The 16,388-nt window shown below is 27.5% G+C and overlaps 4 protein-coding genes across 4 annotated transcripts; 1 reads left to right on the top strand and 3 right to left on the bottom strand.

The window, feature by feature from the left end:
• Positions 1 to 5,974: 5,974 nt before the first annotated feature.
• Positions 5,975 to 10,108, top strand: LOC113789946 (glycine dehydrogenase (decarboxylating), mitochondrial). The gene is made up of 6 exons (XM_027339547.2): positions 5,975 to 6,467; positions 6,675 to 7,425; positions 7,611 to 8,993; positions 9,069 to 9,129; positions 9,235 to 9,766; positions 9,833 to 10,108. Exons 1-6 carry the CDS (start codon positions 6,180 to 6,182, stop codon positions 9,947 to 9,949), a joined length of 3,132 nt encoding a protein of 1,043 aa, XP_027195348.1. The 5' UTR covers positions 5,975 to 6,179; the 3' UTR covers positions 9,950 to 10,108.
• LOC113789952 (uncharacterized) lies at positions 10,030 to 11,927 on the bottom strand. The gene is made up of 3 exons (XM_027339555.2): positions 10,512 to 11,927; positions 10,322 to 10,403; positions 10,030 to 10,262 (listed from the first exon to the last, which is right to left on the bottom strand). Exons 1-3 carry the CDS (start codon positions 11,925 to 11,927, stop codon positions 10,213 to 10,215), a joined length of 1,548 nt encoding a protein of 515 aa, XP_027195356.2. The 3' UTR covers positions 10,030 to 10,212.
• Positions 11,928 to 12,011: 84 nt separating this feature from the next.
• Positions 12,012 to 13,372, bottom strand: LOC113789948 (uncharacterized; the record flags this gene model as incomplete). Its single annotated transcript, XM_027339550.2, has 1 exon — positions 12,012 to 13,372. A coding segment is annotated over exon 1 (1,308 nt), but the record flags the coding sequence as incomplete, so codon positions are not given.
• Positions 13,373 to 15,258: 1,886 nt separating this feature from the next.
• Positions 15,259 to 16,382, bottom strand: LOC113789949 (endonuclease G, mitochondrial-like). Its single transcript, XM_027339551.2, has one exon. The coding sequence runs from the start codon at positions 16,230 to 16,232 to the stop codon at positions 15,294 to 15,296; it is 939 nt and encodes a 312-aa protein (XP_027195352.2). The 5' UTR covers positions 16,233 to 16,382; the 3' UTR covers positions 15,259 to 15,293.
• Positions 16,383 to 16,388: the final 6 nt, after the last annotated feature.

Here is a 16,388-nt window from a genome sequence, read left to right as displayed (position 1 = left end):
AATTGGTTAAAAGTGAGCATAAAGATTCATTCTTCATTTTTTCTTCTTTCAGTTTTTTTTCATTCACTCTCTCTCTCTCTTTTGGTTTCCTTTTTTTTTCTTTCATTGACATGAAATTCTATCGGTCCACACACACACACACACACACAAAGGCCAAGTATAGTTTCAAAGAAACAAAACAACAACAACAAAAAAAGTTGATCGGATGAATGAATTTCCGACCAAAGACAACAGCAGCAATAACAATAAAAATGATGATGATGATGATGACATGGATCGATTGGATCGAACCTGAATTGTCTTCGACAACTTCGACAAACAAAGACACACACACACAAACTATTGCGACCAAATATACACTTTTTTTTTCTTCATCGAATTCAATTTCTTTAACTTGAGAAAAGAAAAAAAACTTCTTAAAGAAATTGAATAAAAATAAGACATTTTTTGGGTTTAGTTTTATACTTCTTCTTCTTCTTCCTACTAATACTATAATTGTCTCTATTATTCAACAATATCATTTAATGTATTATGTGAAACAAAAAACAAAAAAAGAAAGTGATGAAGAAGAAGAAGAAGAAAAACTTTACGACCAATAATGGATATAATGATAATAATAATAATAAAAAATAACAACAACAAAACAGCCACAGCCACAACAACAACAAAAAACAACCACAATAGAATATTCTTATATTCAGTGTTTTTTTTTGTGGAGCGGGGGTTAATGGGGGGATTGTAAAACGCCACATCCCATACACACACACACATAATTGTCAATATCCATTACATATTTGATTCCACTCAAATATTATTATTATTATTATATTTTTTTTTATTTGACAGACACAAAACAACAACAACAACAATAAAAAAAAATGATTCAGATTCTGGTTCGTTATTGTCATTGTCATTGTTGTTGTTATTGTCATCTTCGTTTTATTGACAGCCATTATTATTCAAAATACCCTGAAGGCCTGGTTTTGAATGGATTTTTTTTTCTTTCTCTCTTTCTCAATCAACTACTTTTATAAATTCATTTTTTTTTCATTTTATTCAAGTCTTTCATCATCATCATTATCATTATCATCATCAATATTATGACATCCAAACATTTGCATTATTTGTCCTCATCATTCAACAACAACAGCAACTAACAAAAAACATTCATTCATTCATCATCATCATCATCTCACTCTCTATCATCATTTGATTTTTTATTTTGCTTACGAATAAACATTATCATCATCATCATCATTAACACTTCATAACAACAACAACAACAAAAAAAATGAAATTCTTTACCAAAAATTCTTTTTTTTCCTGTATGCATTTCTTGAAAAAATGTTTTCATCATCATTTGACAATTTGGATACACTTAATTTTTTTTCCATTTTTCCTCATTGTTAACTTGGTTTTTTTTGAATTTGAATTTTTTCTTTTAAAATGATTGACAATTTACCTGAAACAAAATAGATTTTAATTGAAAAAATTTTCATTACAAAAAACCAAACCAAACCAAAATCGATTAATAAAAAATAAAATTAAAAAAAATTCTTTTCTGTTTTGCTTTCCATTTCAATCCATCCAAATGCAATTCAAATCATGCGCTTTGTTGATTATTTTTCCAAAAAGTCAACTAAAAACGACCCAGAAAAAGAAAACCAGAAAAAAAATTCAATTAAGTAAAAATATTTCAATCATCATAATGACAGTCATAATATTTTCTTCATATTTTTAGACGAAAAAAAAACAAAAACAAAACATGATAACAATTTCAAATCATCATCATGACCATCATGATGATATGAAACATTTTTCCGTCAGTATGTGATGAACAAAAAAAAATATTAATGAAAATTTCATGAAAAATTTCAACAACAAAAAAAAAGAAAAATCTTGTCAGTGTGCAACATCTTGGATCTGTTATTGGCAAAATTTGTTCCAAGAAAAAAGAAAAAACCATGTTCTGTTTTTCATTAATTCATATTATCTCGCACACAAGTGTTGAAGTTGTTTGAAGCAAACAAGCAAAAAAAATTGATTTTCTAAATTTTCTTTTCACTTCAAATTGTACTCTTTCAACTCCAATGTTGTCGATTGTATATAATTGTTGATATGTTTGTAATGATAATTGAATTAAAAAAAAACAAACAAACAAAAACAAAAAAAAAAAAGTTTTGAAGATTCTGATTCTGTTTGTTTGTTTGTTTGTTGATTGGTTTGTTTCATTCTGTTTTCTCTCTCTCTCTCTCTCTCTCTCTCTCTCATTTTCCAATTCGATTACTTATTCATTACTTTCAGATAAAACCAAATTTTGATTGAAAATTTTATTCAATTAATAAATTATTGTTGTTTTGAAAAAAGGAAAAACATTATTCTGTATCCACCATTGTTTAACTTTTCTTTTTCCGGTTGTGAATATGAACAGTTAGAGATTTGTTTTTCATTTTTGTAGGGACTTGATTATGGTAAAACAAAATTTAAAAAAAAAATGTAAATCTAGTTCATTTCCTGAATTTGTTTTGCTGGCTTTTCGTTTATTCTGAAAAGATTTTAGGTCAATATATTCTGTGTGTGTGTGTGTGCATGTGGATGGATGAATTTTTATTTCAAAAAAGAAGAAGAAAAAAAATTTAAATTCTTCTGACATCCATTTATCTATATCAATTTTTTTTTCTTTCACTGTTTGTTGAGTGAAAACAAAAAAACAAACAAAAAGTTAAGATTTTTGAATGGCTATATATTTATAGTTGGTGAAAATATTGATTTTTGGTGAATGTCTTTTTCTTTAAAAAAAAATTCCATCTTTTTTTTCTGGTTATGCACACGCACACATATTGTCATTATAATAATAGCATCATTTTTTTTCTTCACTGGTTTGTGATTGATTCTTCTGGAACCAAGAAAAAAAAATGAAAAACAAGTGATTCATTGATGGTTTTTGTTGTTGTTGTTGTGGGGGTTAGAGAAGGGTAGCCAAACATTAATTTTTTCATTTAAAGGGATTTTTATTTGGTTTTTTGAATGGTTAAAACAACAATAACAAGCAAACAAACAACTACACCCTATTAATATTATTATTGTTCATTGAAAATTCATTAATTATAACCTAGAAACAGTTGGCCAAAAAACGAGGACAAATGTTAGATAATAATATTTACGCTTTAACAAATACATAATTATTGTGACCACCAATACGTTATAGATGATATGATTATATGTTTTAATGGATTCGTAGATAAAAAAAAATGTGAAATCCAAATCAAATTAAAAAGTTTTTCTACTTTCATACTTTTAAACATGAAAGTATAATGTAGAAAACAAGAAATTCAATAGTGAAAAATTCTCAATAATTGGAAAATTTTTTTCTGAACCAAAAAAATCCATTTTTTGACCAAAATAAATTCAGTTTTTCGATATCGATAACCATCATGTTTTTTTTTGAATATATCCAAACATCAACTATTGTCATCCAATCGGGTAATATATAAGGAAAAAAATCGAGGGAAAAAAATGAAAATGTTTTTTTCTTTTGGAGAAATTTTCTTGTATTTTTTTTTCTTCTTCTCTGATTATTCACCGGAAAGATTGAAAAAATTTTCTCAGTACACAGCTTTTCCATTCACACAATTTTCAATCCAAAGAATTTTGGATGATGGTAATATATGTTGTCGAAGGAAACACGAAAAAAAAACATGGTGAAAAAACAACAACAACAACAACAACACTGACATGCAACGACAATAAAAGATGGAGAGAGAGAGAGAGAGAGAGAGAGAGAGAGAGAGAGAGAGAGAGAGAGAGAGAGAGAGAGAGAGAGAGAGAGAGAGAGAGAGAGAGAGAGAGAGAGAGAGAGAGAGAGAGAAACACAAAAATTCAACAAAATAATGAAATTGCCAAAGTAAAATGAAGAAAAACGAAAAAAAAATGAATCTAAACTTTATGCTGACCGAAGATGAAATGAAAATGAAATTGAAAGAAAGAAAGAAAAACATGATGCACACATTTACTTTGGAGATAGTGAGAGAGAGAGAGAGAGAGAGAATATTCTTTCCTACAAAACATAAAAACGGGCACATCAAAACCATAATAATAATAATAATAATAAAGCCTACAAGCAAACAACACATAGAAAAAAATGGAATGAAACTAGAACGAAAAGTTTACAAATATTGACCATGTTTTGGGTTATGATAAAGATGATAATATGAAAAAAATGTAGAGATAGGAAAATTCAATTTTCCCATTTTTTTTTGTTTTGTTTCGGGAGAAAAAATTCTTCACAAGAAACAATGATGATGACAAAGTCAAATTCATATCATATTTGTGTGTGTGTAAAGAGAGAGAGAGTGAGAGAGAAAAACAAACCAACAATATTCTTTCGGTTTTTATTTTCCCGATTTTTTTTCTGCTTTCAAGCAGAAAAAAAACTGATTTTTGTTTTTGCTTCAAAAATTTTTAAAAATAAATTTCAATCCGAAAGCTAACCAAACTAACGAACTAACTAACGAACTAACCAACCAACTATGTATATGAAGTTAATTTTTCCTATACTTTTATTTTTTTTTTTTTTTTGGTTATTTCCGGAAAGCTTGAAGGCAATTTTTCTTTTTTGAAATCAAAAAAAAAAGCAAAGCAAAGCAGGAAAAAAACGATTTTTTTTACATTGTAATTGAAAGTTTTTTGAATCATCATTATGATATGAATGAGCTAAAAAAGGGGTAGAAGAAGAAATTATTCTTTGTTTATCATAAACTTCAATTGACTTTTCAATCATTCATTTCAATCATTCATTGGTGTTACACATCATGATGATGCATTGATTATTTGAATTATATTTTTCAACCAAGTTTGAACCAACAACAACAACAACAATAAATGACCGTTTACATTTTTTGGCAAAATAATGATATGCTTGTAGAATTTATTCTCTCTGTACATTTTATTTATTCATTATATATTCAGTTTTTCAGTTTTCAGTTTTTTCGGGGTTTAAATTGTTTGGAATTTCCTATTTTCATACTTTTTTGCTTTCTCTCTCTCTCTCTCTCTCTCTCTCTCTCTCTCTCTCTCTCTCTCTCTCTCTCTCTCTCTCTCTCTCTCTCTCTCTCTCTCTCTCTCTCATTGTATTATTATTTTATTATCATAAAATACATTCTTTTCATAATAATAATAAAATGGCCGGAGAATCTAAATCGGGCTGTAAAATCAAATCAAATTGTATTTTTTTCTTTCATTTTTTCGGCTGGAAAAATGGAACAAATCATTTATATATAGGCTATATTCGGAAGCAAATAAAAGAAAAAGAAAAAGAAAATTCAAACAAGCAAAACAGAAAGTTTGAAATATGAAAAAACTGAATTTTGAACTTGGAAAAAAATTGATGAAGAAAAGAAAATGTTTTTTTTCTTTTCACTTTTTTTATTATTATTCATAAATATTTTGATTTCGGGAATTTTTTTTCTGATTATTTTCGATGATAATTTCTAAGCTACTATTCAACGGAACATTAAACATTCAAAAGAAATAATATTCCAAATTTGGTTAGAAATGAAGAAGAAAAAAAAATAACACGAGCCATAACCATGGTTGACTTATAAGGAGTGTGTGTGTGTGCATTATCATCCAGGATAAGAAGAAATTGATGAAGAAAAATAAAGCGAAATGAAAAGATTATTTCAGAGAAAGAAAAAAAACATTCAATATCATATCATATTGATAAATCAAATCAATAAAATAAAATAAATATTATTTCAATCGATGAAATGATCGAATCATAAAATTCAATTCAATTCAATTGAATCAATTATGATAAAATATGAATTTGATTGGAAATTTGAAAAAAATATGATGATTTACACACACACAAATAATTATCATCAAATCGATAACCAATCAATCAATCAGCCACCTGAATCTAAACAAACATATACAGTAGCCAATAGACAAAAATAAAATCGAATCATCATTGATTTTTCACTTTTCCATCATTGATCCATTGTTGATGAGATTTTTTTTCTTTCACCATCATTCATTCAAAAAGAAACAAAAAACATAAAATTTTGTTTGTTTTCATTGTTTTGGATTGGTTTTTGGGTCAATTATTGATTTTCATTATTTTGTTTTTCACTTGAATCAAATAGAATCGTACGTGATATAACGATTATTTATTTATAATGTTACGTTTTTCATTATTATCCCGAAATATAACGGGACAATTCAATCGTATAATAAATCGTATAAATCATAATCATCATCATCATCGTCATTGTAATTCAATTGAATTATGGTCCAATCAACAACAACAACAACAACGACAACAAATTCGTAACATATGTTCAACAAGCATATTATTTTCATTCAATGATCGTATAATATCTGAACAACATCATTCATTTATGAAAAGACATATTGGTCCACGTGATGATGATAAAATTGAAATGCTTCAAAAAATTGGTTTCAATGTTAGTTTGTTGTTTTTTTTGTTCTATTGAATTGATTTGTGGCTCCCCCTTTCTACTTTATTTATCTATTTTTATTTGTTGTTTTTTGTTGTTTTAATGTATTATGATTCTGCAGAATAACAAATTGTATCATTGTGTTTCCTCTTTTTTTCTTTTGGTTCGAGATCATTTATCAAATTTTCTTTTCTCTTTTGCTCTTATATATAGTCAATAGATGAATTGATACAGGCAACAGTTCCGGAATCGATTCAATTACAGAAAGAAATTCGTCTTGATCAACCAGACAATGAAACAAGTATATTAAAACGATTGAAAGAAATTGCCGATTTAAATCAATGTAAATGGCGTTCATATATTGGTATGGGTTATTATAATTGTATAACACCAGCACCAATATTACGTAATATTTTTGAAAATCCTGGATGGACAACACCATATACACCATATCAGGCTGAAATTTCACAAGGACGTTTAGAATCATTGCTTAATTTTCAAACAATGGTTTGTGATCTAACTTCATTAGATATTGCTAATGCAAGTCTTTTGGATGAAGGAACTGCAGCAGCTGAAGCAATGCAAATGTGTTTCAGATATCATAAAGAAAAACGACGTAAATTTCTTTGTTCAAATAATGCACATCCACAAACAACAGCAATTGTTAAAACACGTTGTGAAGCATTAGGAATTAAATTTGAAATATTTGATGGTTCTAAAGATGTATTTGATGGTGTTAAACCATTAACTGATCAATATAATTTAGCTGAATATTGTGGTATACTTGTACATTATCCGGATTCAAATGGAAATGTTGATAATTTAGAATCGATTGTAAATTTAGCTAAAGCAACTGAAACAATTGTTATTGCTGCAACTGATCTATTAGCATTAACTATGGTTAAACCGCCTGGAGAATATGGCCAATTTTGTGATATAGCCATAGGAACGGCTCAACGTTTCGGTATGTTATTTTTCTTTTCTTTTTTTTTTGGAAAATGATTCGTTTGTACATTTTATTTTATTTTGTTTGTGTATAGACATTTGATTAATTATGTTTATAGTTGTAATATTTAATTGTTCCATTTGTTCATTGTCCGTTTTTTTTTCTTGTTTTGCTTTGGTTTTTGTTTTCAAATATTGTAATAGGAATTCCACTCAACTATGGTGGACCACATGCAGCATTTTTAGCATGTCGTGCCAATTTAACTCGTCTAATTCCGGGACGAGTAGTAGGCTTGACCAAAGATGCTCAAGGTAATCAGGCGTTACGTTTAGCATTACAGACTCGTGAACAGCATATTCGTCGTGATAAAGCAACATCAAATATCTGTACTGCACAAGCATTATTAGCAAATATGAGCGCTATGTTTGCCATCTATCATGGTCCAAAAGGACTACGTGCTATTGCTGAAGATATACACAAGAAGGCGCTTTATTTAGCCAAAAAAATCAATGATAGAGGTGTTAATCGTGTTATTACTTATAATCCATTCGATACATTAAAAGTTAAAGTACATGTTGCTAAACATATAAAAGCAAGAGCTGATGCTGTTGGTATAAATTTAAGATATTATCCTGATGGACATCATATTGGTATTTCTATTGATGAAACAGTTACTGATCATGATTTAAATGATATTATTTGGGTAATGGAAGGTGAAAAAGAAGAAAATGCTGATCATATTAATTATCCATATAATTTTATTCAAAAAGAAAGTGGTCTATTAAAAAGTCCAATTGTAAGAAAAACACCATTCTTAACACATCCATTATTCAATACATATCATAGTGAAACAAATCTTATTCGTTATATGAAAAGATTAGAAAATAAAGATATGTCATTAGTACATTCAATGATACCATTAGGATCATGTACAATGAAATTGAATGCAACCACTGAAATGATACCATGTTCATGGCCAACATTAACCGATGTACATCCATATATTCCACCATCACAAGCTAAAGGTTATCAAGTACTTATTAATGAATTGGAACAAGATCTTTGTGAATTGACCGGTTATGATAGTGTATCATTTCAACCGAATTCTGGTGCTCAAGGTGAATATGCTGGATTACGTTGTATAAAAGCATATCTTGAATCACAAGGTGAAGGTTATCGAAATATATGTTTGATTCCGGTTTCAGCACATGGAACCAATCCAGCCAGTGCAAATATGGCAGGTTTACGTGTAGAGCCTGTTTTAGTACTAAAAAATGGTAGTATCGATAAAGCACATTTGAAAGCTAAATTGGATAAACTTCATGATCAGATTGCCTGTTTAATGATAACATATCCATCAACATTTGGTGTATTTGATGAAGATATCAGCGATATTTGTGAAATGATACATTCATGTGGTTCAGCACAAGTATATTTAGATGGTGCAAATATGAATGCACAGGTTGGACTTTGTCGTCCAGGTGATTATGGTAGTGATGTTTCGCATTTAAATCTACATAAAACTTTTTGTATACCACATGGTGGTGGTGGACCAGGAATGGGTCCAATTGCAGTAAAAAAACATCGTTAGTATTAAATGATTGATTGTATATTTATCCTAATTATTATATTTATCAAACAAAAATTTATTCTATTATTAGTTGCACCATTTTTACCATCACATCCGATCGTTCCTGATGATGTGATTCGTGTACCGAAAAGGTAAAATGATTGATTATTGATAAATTTATCAATAATCCCTTTTTTAAAAATAAGATAATAATAATTATGATTCATTTTCTTTTTTTCTCTCTCTTTTTTTTATAGTTTTGGTACAGTATCAGCAGCACCATGGGGTTCAGCAGCAATATTACCAATCAGTTGGGTATATATTAAATTAATGGGTTTAAAAGGATTAAGACATTCATCCGAAATAGCCATATTGAATGCAAACTATATGGCATCTATATTAAAAGATGAATATAAAATTATGTATTTGGGTAAAAATAATACAGTTGCACATGAATTTATATTGGATACAAGAGAATTTAAACAATCAGCAGGAGTTGAAGCTATGGATATTGCAAAACGTTTACAAGATTATGGTTTTCATGCACCAACTGTATCATTTCCTGTACCAAATACATTAATGATTGAACCAACTGAATCAGAATCCAAACAAGAATTAGATCGTTTTTGTCATGCATTATTAAATATTCGTCGTGAAATTGCCGATATACAGAATGGTGTTTATGATCGTGAAATTAATCCATTAAAAGGTGCACCACATACACAACGATTGATTTGTTCAAGCAATTGGGATAGACCTTATTCACGTGAAATTGCAGCATTTCCAGCGGTATGTTTTATAATTATTTAAAAATTTTATTTATTTTAATTTTTTGTTTTCATTCATTTTTATTAGCCATATGTACAACCAGAAACAAAATTATGGCCAACAGTTGCACGAATTGATGATGCTTATGGTGATAAAAATCTTTTCTGTACTTGTCCACCAGTCGATACATCATTTACTTTTTGAAAAGAAAAAAAGAAAACATCATTCTTCTGTTTTTTTGAAATAATCAAACTTTAATTTAATCGGAAAATTGTTTCTTTGTTATTTCTTGGTTTAAAAGGATTGATTGTAATACTTTGAATGTTATTTTACAAAATAATAATAAATTAATAAAGAAATGAATGTGTGTTGTTGTTGTTTGAAAATTTTTGAATATTGAATTTCGGGTTGCCAAAAACTAAAAACAAATTTAGTAATTTCAGTGAAAATTGAATTGGCTGTTTTTTTCATTTACTGTTGTCACAATCGACAATTCCAGTTCTACAGATTGAAATTTCTGTGAAAAAATATCATAAAATAAGTATTTTGATTAAGTTGATTTTTATAATGATTTACCTTGATCAAATTTTTTACCAATCGGACAGGTAAGCTGTTTAATTTTAATAATTCCATTATGATATGCACAATGAAAATAACGCTATTTTGCATAATAATAAAAAAAAAATAAAAATAAAAATAAAAACAAAAACGGAAATGGTCATCCATCATCAAACATAATAATGATATAATGATAATAATCACTTACTTGACAATGATGATCAAAATCAGCCAAATAACCATTTGGATAAACACGACAGTAATCGATAATCTTTGTTGATATTGAATATAATGATGTTGAATGTAAACGTTTTGTAGATAAATCGATCGATTTATTATTATGAACATTATTATTTTCATTCAATATGGTTGAATTTGACCAACGAATGTTAGTCGATTTATCTTTATCCATAATCATAGTCAACTTTTCAACATTATCGTCTATAGATTGTTGTTGTTGTTGTTGTTGATTATTATTATTATTATTATTATTGGTCATCAAGTTCATCATCATCATCTTCATCATCATGTTCGTATTGATTGATTGATTGGTACGGGAATGTTGTTGATGATTATCATTAATGTTGTTGTTGTTGTGGTTGTTGTTGTTCTCGATATTTTTATCCATAACATCACCAAAACTAATCGATGATGTTGGTAATGTTGTTATAGTCATCATAGTATCTTTCGATATTAAATCAACATTGTCATTATTATTATTATTTGCTTGAATTCGAAATGGATTACTTATCATAGTGGCTGTTATATTTGTATTTCCAATTGTAACAATATTACTATGTATAGTTTCTTGATTATCAACATTATCATTATCATTATTATTACTACCATGATATTGAAATTTTCTATAATGATGATGATGATGATTATTTTGATTATTTTGTTTCAAAAATGCAACATGTCTTCGATTATGTTTATTTGTGTTTTGACCTTCATTCAATTGTTGTTGTTGTTGTTGTTGTTGTTTAACGTGATTATTCCGGTTATTCATTGCCTGACGATAATTTAAATAATCATTATTATTATTTAATTGACGTTGTTTTTTAACATCATTTATAAATGTATCATTTTTTATAATTTTATGATTATTCATAAAATTATCATAATCAAATTCATTATTATTATTATTAATTTGTTCTTGATCTTCATCATGTTCTTCTTCATCATTTTCTTGTTCATCATGTTGTTGTTGTTGTTGTTGTTGTGGTTGATGATTATAATTAAGATTATTTTTCAATAATTTTAATCTAGCTCTTAACATTAATAATTGTTGTAGTTGATGTTTTTGTACGGCCAACATTGATGACAATGATGTTGATGATGATGGTGTTGAAATTTCATTATCATTTATTACTGATCCATGTTTGGAAATTATTGTTGTTTTATTATTGTTATTATTATCATTATCAACATTACCATTACTATTATTATCATTATGATCACTATCGACATTAATTTTAGCGCTTACATTAATCAATCGTATTGATGATGATGAATGATCGATATTTTTTCTATTATTTTCATCATCATCTTCATCATCATCATCATCATCATCATCATCGTCATTTAATGATTGATTATATGATCGGATATTTATTGTATTCATCAAATGTCGACTATTACTATTATTATCAGTAAAAATTTTTGATAAATTTTTTGTTGCTGATGAAGTAAATGATCGATTTGTTCTATTATTATTATTATTATTATTATTAACCGGTAATGGTCTATTCCATCTTTTATCATTATTAATATTTTTGTTATTATTGTTTTTATTAAAATTTTTATTATTATTCATTAATAAACTACGATCAATACGATTTTTACCATTATTCATTCCTCCTAACCATGGAAAACGTGATTGTCGTTGTCGTTGATAATGATAATAATGATTTTGATTATTATTATTATTATTGTTATTGTTTCGAGCAAAATAATCATCTAAACGAATTGTACGGACATTTTTTTTATTACCTTTACGGCCATCAATATTAACCACATATATAATATTATTATTTGATCCATTTTTATTATTACGATTAAAATTTTGTTCAGCAATTTCTGATGCTTGTCCAATCATATTATCATTATTAAATGGTTCATCATAATCATCAAATAATGGCATCGGTATTGGTAAACGATTTGGAAATAATGGTGAATTTATATTTGAAAATGATGATGATGATAATGATGGTGATAAAATTGGTGATGGTTGAAATCCATTTGGATTATTTGCTGGACTTGAAAACATTTGTCTTTGAGGAAATTGTTGTTGTTGTTGATGATGATGATGATGATACGGATGATGCCATGGAATTAATCCCATTGGAGTCATATGATTCATTGATTCAGCCCATGCTGGACCAAATGGATCATACATTTGTGCAGCAGCAGCAGCTCTATCATAACCATCTTCATCATCATCTTTCATTCGATTAAAATTCTGATCGGATCTACCATTCGATTGCCAATTACGATTTCGAAATTCTGATCTAGAATTTCGTTTATTGTTGTTATTATTGTTGTTGTTGTTATTGTTGTTATTATCATTATTTTCAACATTATCTTGATACCAATCATGATCAGATGGTTGTCGTTGAATATCATTAAATGATCTATCACTCATAAATTGACGATCATCCCATTTTCTCATAAACACTGGATCATTACTCATTCTTGACCAAAAATTACGTCGAACAAAATTGATGAATGGTGTTGCTTCATCAATAACACTTACCGGTGGTGGTATTGGTGATGGAGATGGTTGTGTAGGACCATTCATAAATGTTGGATTAGCAATTGGATGAAATGGTATTGGTGTAAATATGATTGGTCGAAATGGAAACGGAATTGGAATGATTGGACGAATATTTGTCATTAATGGATTCATTAATGGTGGAATAATTTGTGGAGAAGATGATTGCGACAATATTATCATCAGAATAGCCAGAATAAAAAAATTATGATGAAAATTTCTTTGATTCATCATCATTATCATTGAAGGTATGAAAACAAAAATGAACAATTAAAACATAAACAATATTGAAAAAAAACAAGGAGAAACAAAATAAAATTGATGAAAAATTTCCGAGAAAAACAAAAATCCCGGGTTCTTTTTGTTCAACGTTCAACGAGAAGACAAAATTCAATTTGATCAATATTTTTTCATTCTACCGAAAAAAAATAAAAATCTGGATCTAATCAATTTGGTTGGAAAGTTTCTTTCTTGTTTCAAACATCATATTTTTTCTTTTTCATTCATTCAATCAATATATTGATGATAAATGACAAAAAACGAAAGAGAGAAAAACAACCAAATACCAGAACAAGAGAGAAAAAATTTGATAAAATGTGTGAAAATATAGAAGAGTAATAGTTTGTTAATACAGAAGAAAAAAAAATTTGAGGTCAACCAATCTCCAACCCTTGGAATTTAAAAATTCAATTTGTAGATTTTGTAGTTTAAAAATTGTAACCATTCTTTCTTTTTTCTTTCTCTTCAAATATTGTAATTACTTTTTCTTTTATTCATTTTCAAATATAATATTAAATTACTATTGATTGATTCACATGGTGGCATTATTATTATTTTCTGGTTCTCACTGTTATTGTTCTCAATTTGATATTATTACAATAATGAAATTATAATGAAAATTTTACAATCCATTATTATTATTATTATTATTGTAATATGATATTATAAAACAAACTGAATACTCAATGAATATCATGAATGTGATATTCTTTTTCTTTTCTTTTTTTTTGTTGCTGAACATTTTTTTTTCTTTGGATTCATTAACAATTGTAATTGAAAAACTGGAAAAAGTTGAGAATCGATCAAGCAAAGAAAGAAAAATCCTTTCAAATAACCAAATGTTTTAGAATTTTCGATTTTTTTTCATCCAATTTTCATCATTAGGTTTATTTTATATGACAAATTGAACACAGAAAAAAAAACAAAACAAAACAAATGAGAAGAAACAAAAGTTATTCATTGATTGATTAATAATCAACTTTCTCACACCTTTTTTTAAAAAAAAAAACGAGATTTGTTCATTGATTGAGGCCATTATCAACAATGAATATAATAACGTTTTACGCATCTCTTTCTCTCTCATTAAATATTTAAATAAAAGTGATTAGTTTAGATTAGTATTTTGTTTTTTAAATAAATAATAATTAGTCCAACGAACCGAACCTGTGTGATAATATTAATCATTTTAATTTATAATGATGAATAAAATAAACAACAACAACAACAACATTAACAACGTTAACAAGCAACTAGAATTGAAACAACAAAAACAACAACCAGTTAAAAAGTTAATAAATGAAAAACAAAATCATTATTGGATCAATAAATGACAATCGTAATCATCAATTTTGTTACTAAAATTAGATTTATCAGTTATCATCATCATAAGCATCAGAAAAAACAACAATAACAACAACATTAGATTTGTCCGAAATGTTTACACTAAACTACAATGTTTGTTCGGGTTAAATTGCATTTTTTTTTTTTTTTTTTTGATTTAAAGCGAAAAACAAAGAGTTTCGACACCTGATAAAGTTGTTTGTTTGTTTGTTTGTTGTTGTTGTTTTTTTCAATATCGATCATCATCAATGTTTATTGATTTTTTGCTATTTGTTGATGTTATTTGGTTATTTCGATTCGATTTATATGTGAGAACCTGTGTGCGTGTCCGAATCAAATCATGGTTATGGTTGAATGATAAATTATATCAACAAGGGATGATGATGATTTTTTTTCGATAATTTTTAATAAAAATAAAATTCAAATGTGTAACTTTTTTTCACTTGAATCAATCATCATTATCATTATTGATTGTGAAATGAGAAATTAAATTGCTGTTGTTTTTTTTTTTTGTAGTAAGTTATAAAATTAAATTTATTTTACTTTTAAATAAATGATAAAATATCATCATGCAAAATATTTTTGTTTATTTGAGATCTAAGGATTAATATGTAATTGATGTCGTGGAATTTGATTGAATAATAAAATACCGGCAGAACGTTCAATTATTTCCGGATTAACACGATATGATTGTAATGATTTTTTATCATTTATCACTTGATTTGGCATCAGGAAACATTCCATAAACCATTGACCATTATTATTTGGATAAAGAAGTACTTTGAAAAAATGTGTAGGTACAGCAACATGATTATGACCAATCACTTCATAATTAATAAAATGTTTACCGCTTGTTGTATCTTTTTGTGGTAAATATAATGGACCGGTACAGATCCAAATGCCTGATGATTTTAATTCTCTTACTTTACGGCGACAATATTTTTCAAGATCATTCCATTTATCACGATTAAAACCACGACCAATTTGTGGTGCAATATTAGATAAAACATATGTTTCTTTTATATGTTCAGGATTACTACGATAATTTCCAGCCGCAGCTAAATGTCCACGATCATAACCTGATCCTTTATAATCATGATTTGTTGAACGAAAATAATGATGAAATGATTGATCTTCACGAAATTCAATACCTTGTCGATTATAATCATCAGAAATTAAATCATTATTAGTAATATATTCTAATACCCAATTGGCAACACGATTTCTTCGATCATAACTTAATAGAAAATTTTTATATGAACGTAATGAATCCATTGATGGAAAACCAAAACGGCTAATCTCTGCCATATGAGATGAGGATGATGATGATGGTAATGGCTGCGGTGGTTTGGATAACGGTGAATCAATAACATCATCACCACCATGTGTACTGATACTTAATGATTTTGTTGGTCCAACATCAGCATAAAGATGACCATTTCGTTCAAAATATACACCAATAGTGAATGCACCAATCGATATAACACCAGTACGCATCCATGATAATAATTTTCGATTATGAAATAGTTTCATCATATATAAATTATTTACAAAATTTTAATTACAATCAACAATATCTATTTGTTTATTTACACAAATCATATAGCCATGCTTTGTCATGCATTTCAGTGCTCAAATCATCAAGAATTGAAACAATGTGTATTGTGTGTGTGTTAAGAATAAATGTACAAT

This window comes from Dermatophagoides pteronyssinus, unplaced genomic scaffold, assembly GCF_027571235.1.
Source record: "Dermatophagoides pteronyssinus isolate colony J.1.1.1.1 unplaced genomic scaffold, Derpt_VIB-CSIC_2022.12 sq0005, whole genome shotgun sequence".
NCBI classification, from domain to species: Eukaryota; Metazoa; Arthropoda; class Arachnida; order Sarcoptiformes; family Pyroglyphidae; genus Dermatophagoides; species Dermatophagoides pteronyssinus.
The sequence above is the reverse complement of the archived record's forward strand: the minus strand, read 5'-3'. Positions and strand labels throughout refer to the sequence as shown.

Excerpts from the sequence above, each read along its gene's own strand:
- LOC113789946 (XM_027339547.2), top strand. The coding sequence starts at position 6,180 with ATGTTACGTTTTTCATTATTATCCCGAAATATAACGGGACAATTCAAT. Across the intron at positions 9,130-9,234 it reads GTGATTCGTGTACCGAAAAG|TTTTGGTACAGTATCAGCAG; the intron begins GTAAAATGATTG and ends TTTTTTTTATAG. Across the intron at positions 9,767-9,832 it reads AAATTGCAGCATTTCCAGCG|CCATATGTACAACCAGAAAC; the intron begins GTATGTTTTATA and ends CATTTTTATTAG.
- LOC113789949 (XM_027339551.2), bottom strand. The coding sequence starts at position 16,232 with ATGATGAAACTATTTCATAATCGAAAATTATTATCATGGATGCGTACT.
- LOC113789952 (XM_027339555.2), bottom strand. The coding sequence starts at position 11,927 with ATGAATACAATAAATATCCGATCATATAATCAATCATTAAATGACGAT. Across the intron at positions 10,404-10,511 it reads ATTTTGATCATCATTGTCAA|CGTTATTTTCATTGTGCATA; the intron begins GTAAGTGATTAT and ends TATGCAAAATAG. Across the intron at positions 10,263-10,321 it reads TGGTAAAAAATTTGATCAAG|AAATTTCAATCTGTAGAACT; the intron begins GTAAATCATTAT and ends ATTTTTTCACAG.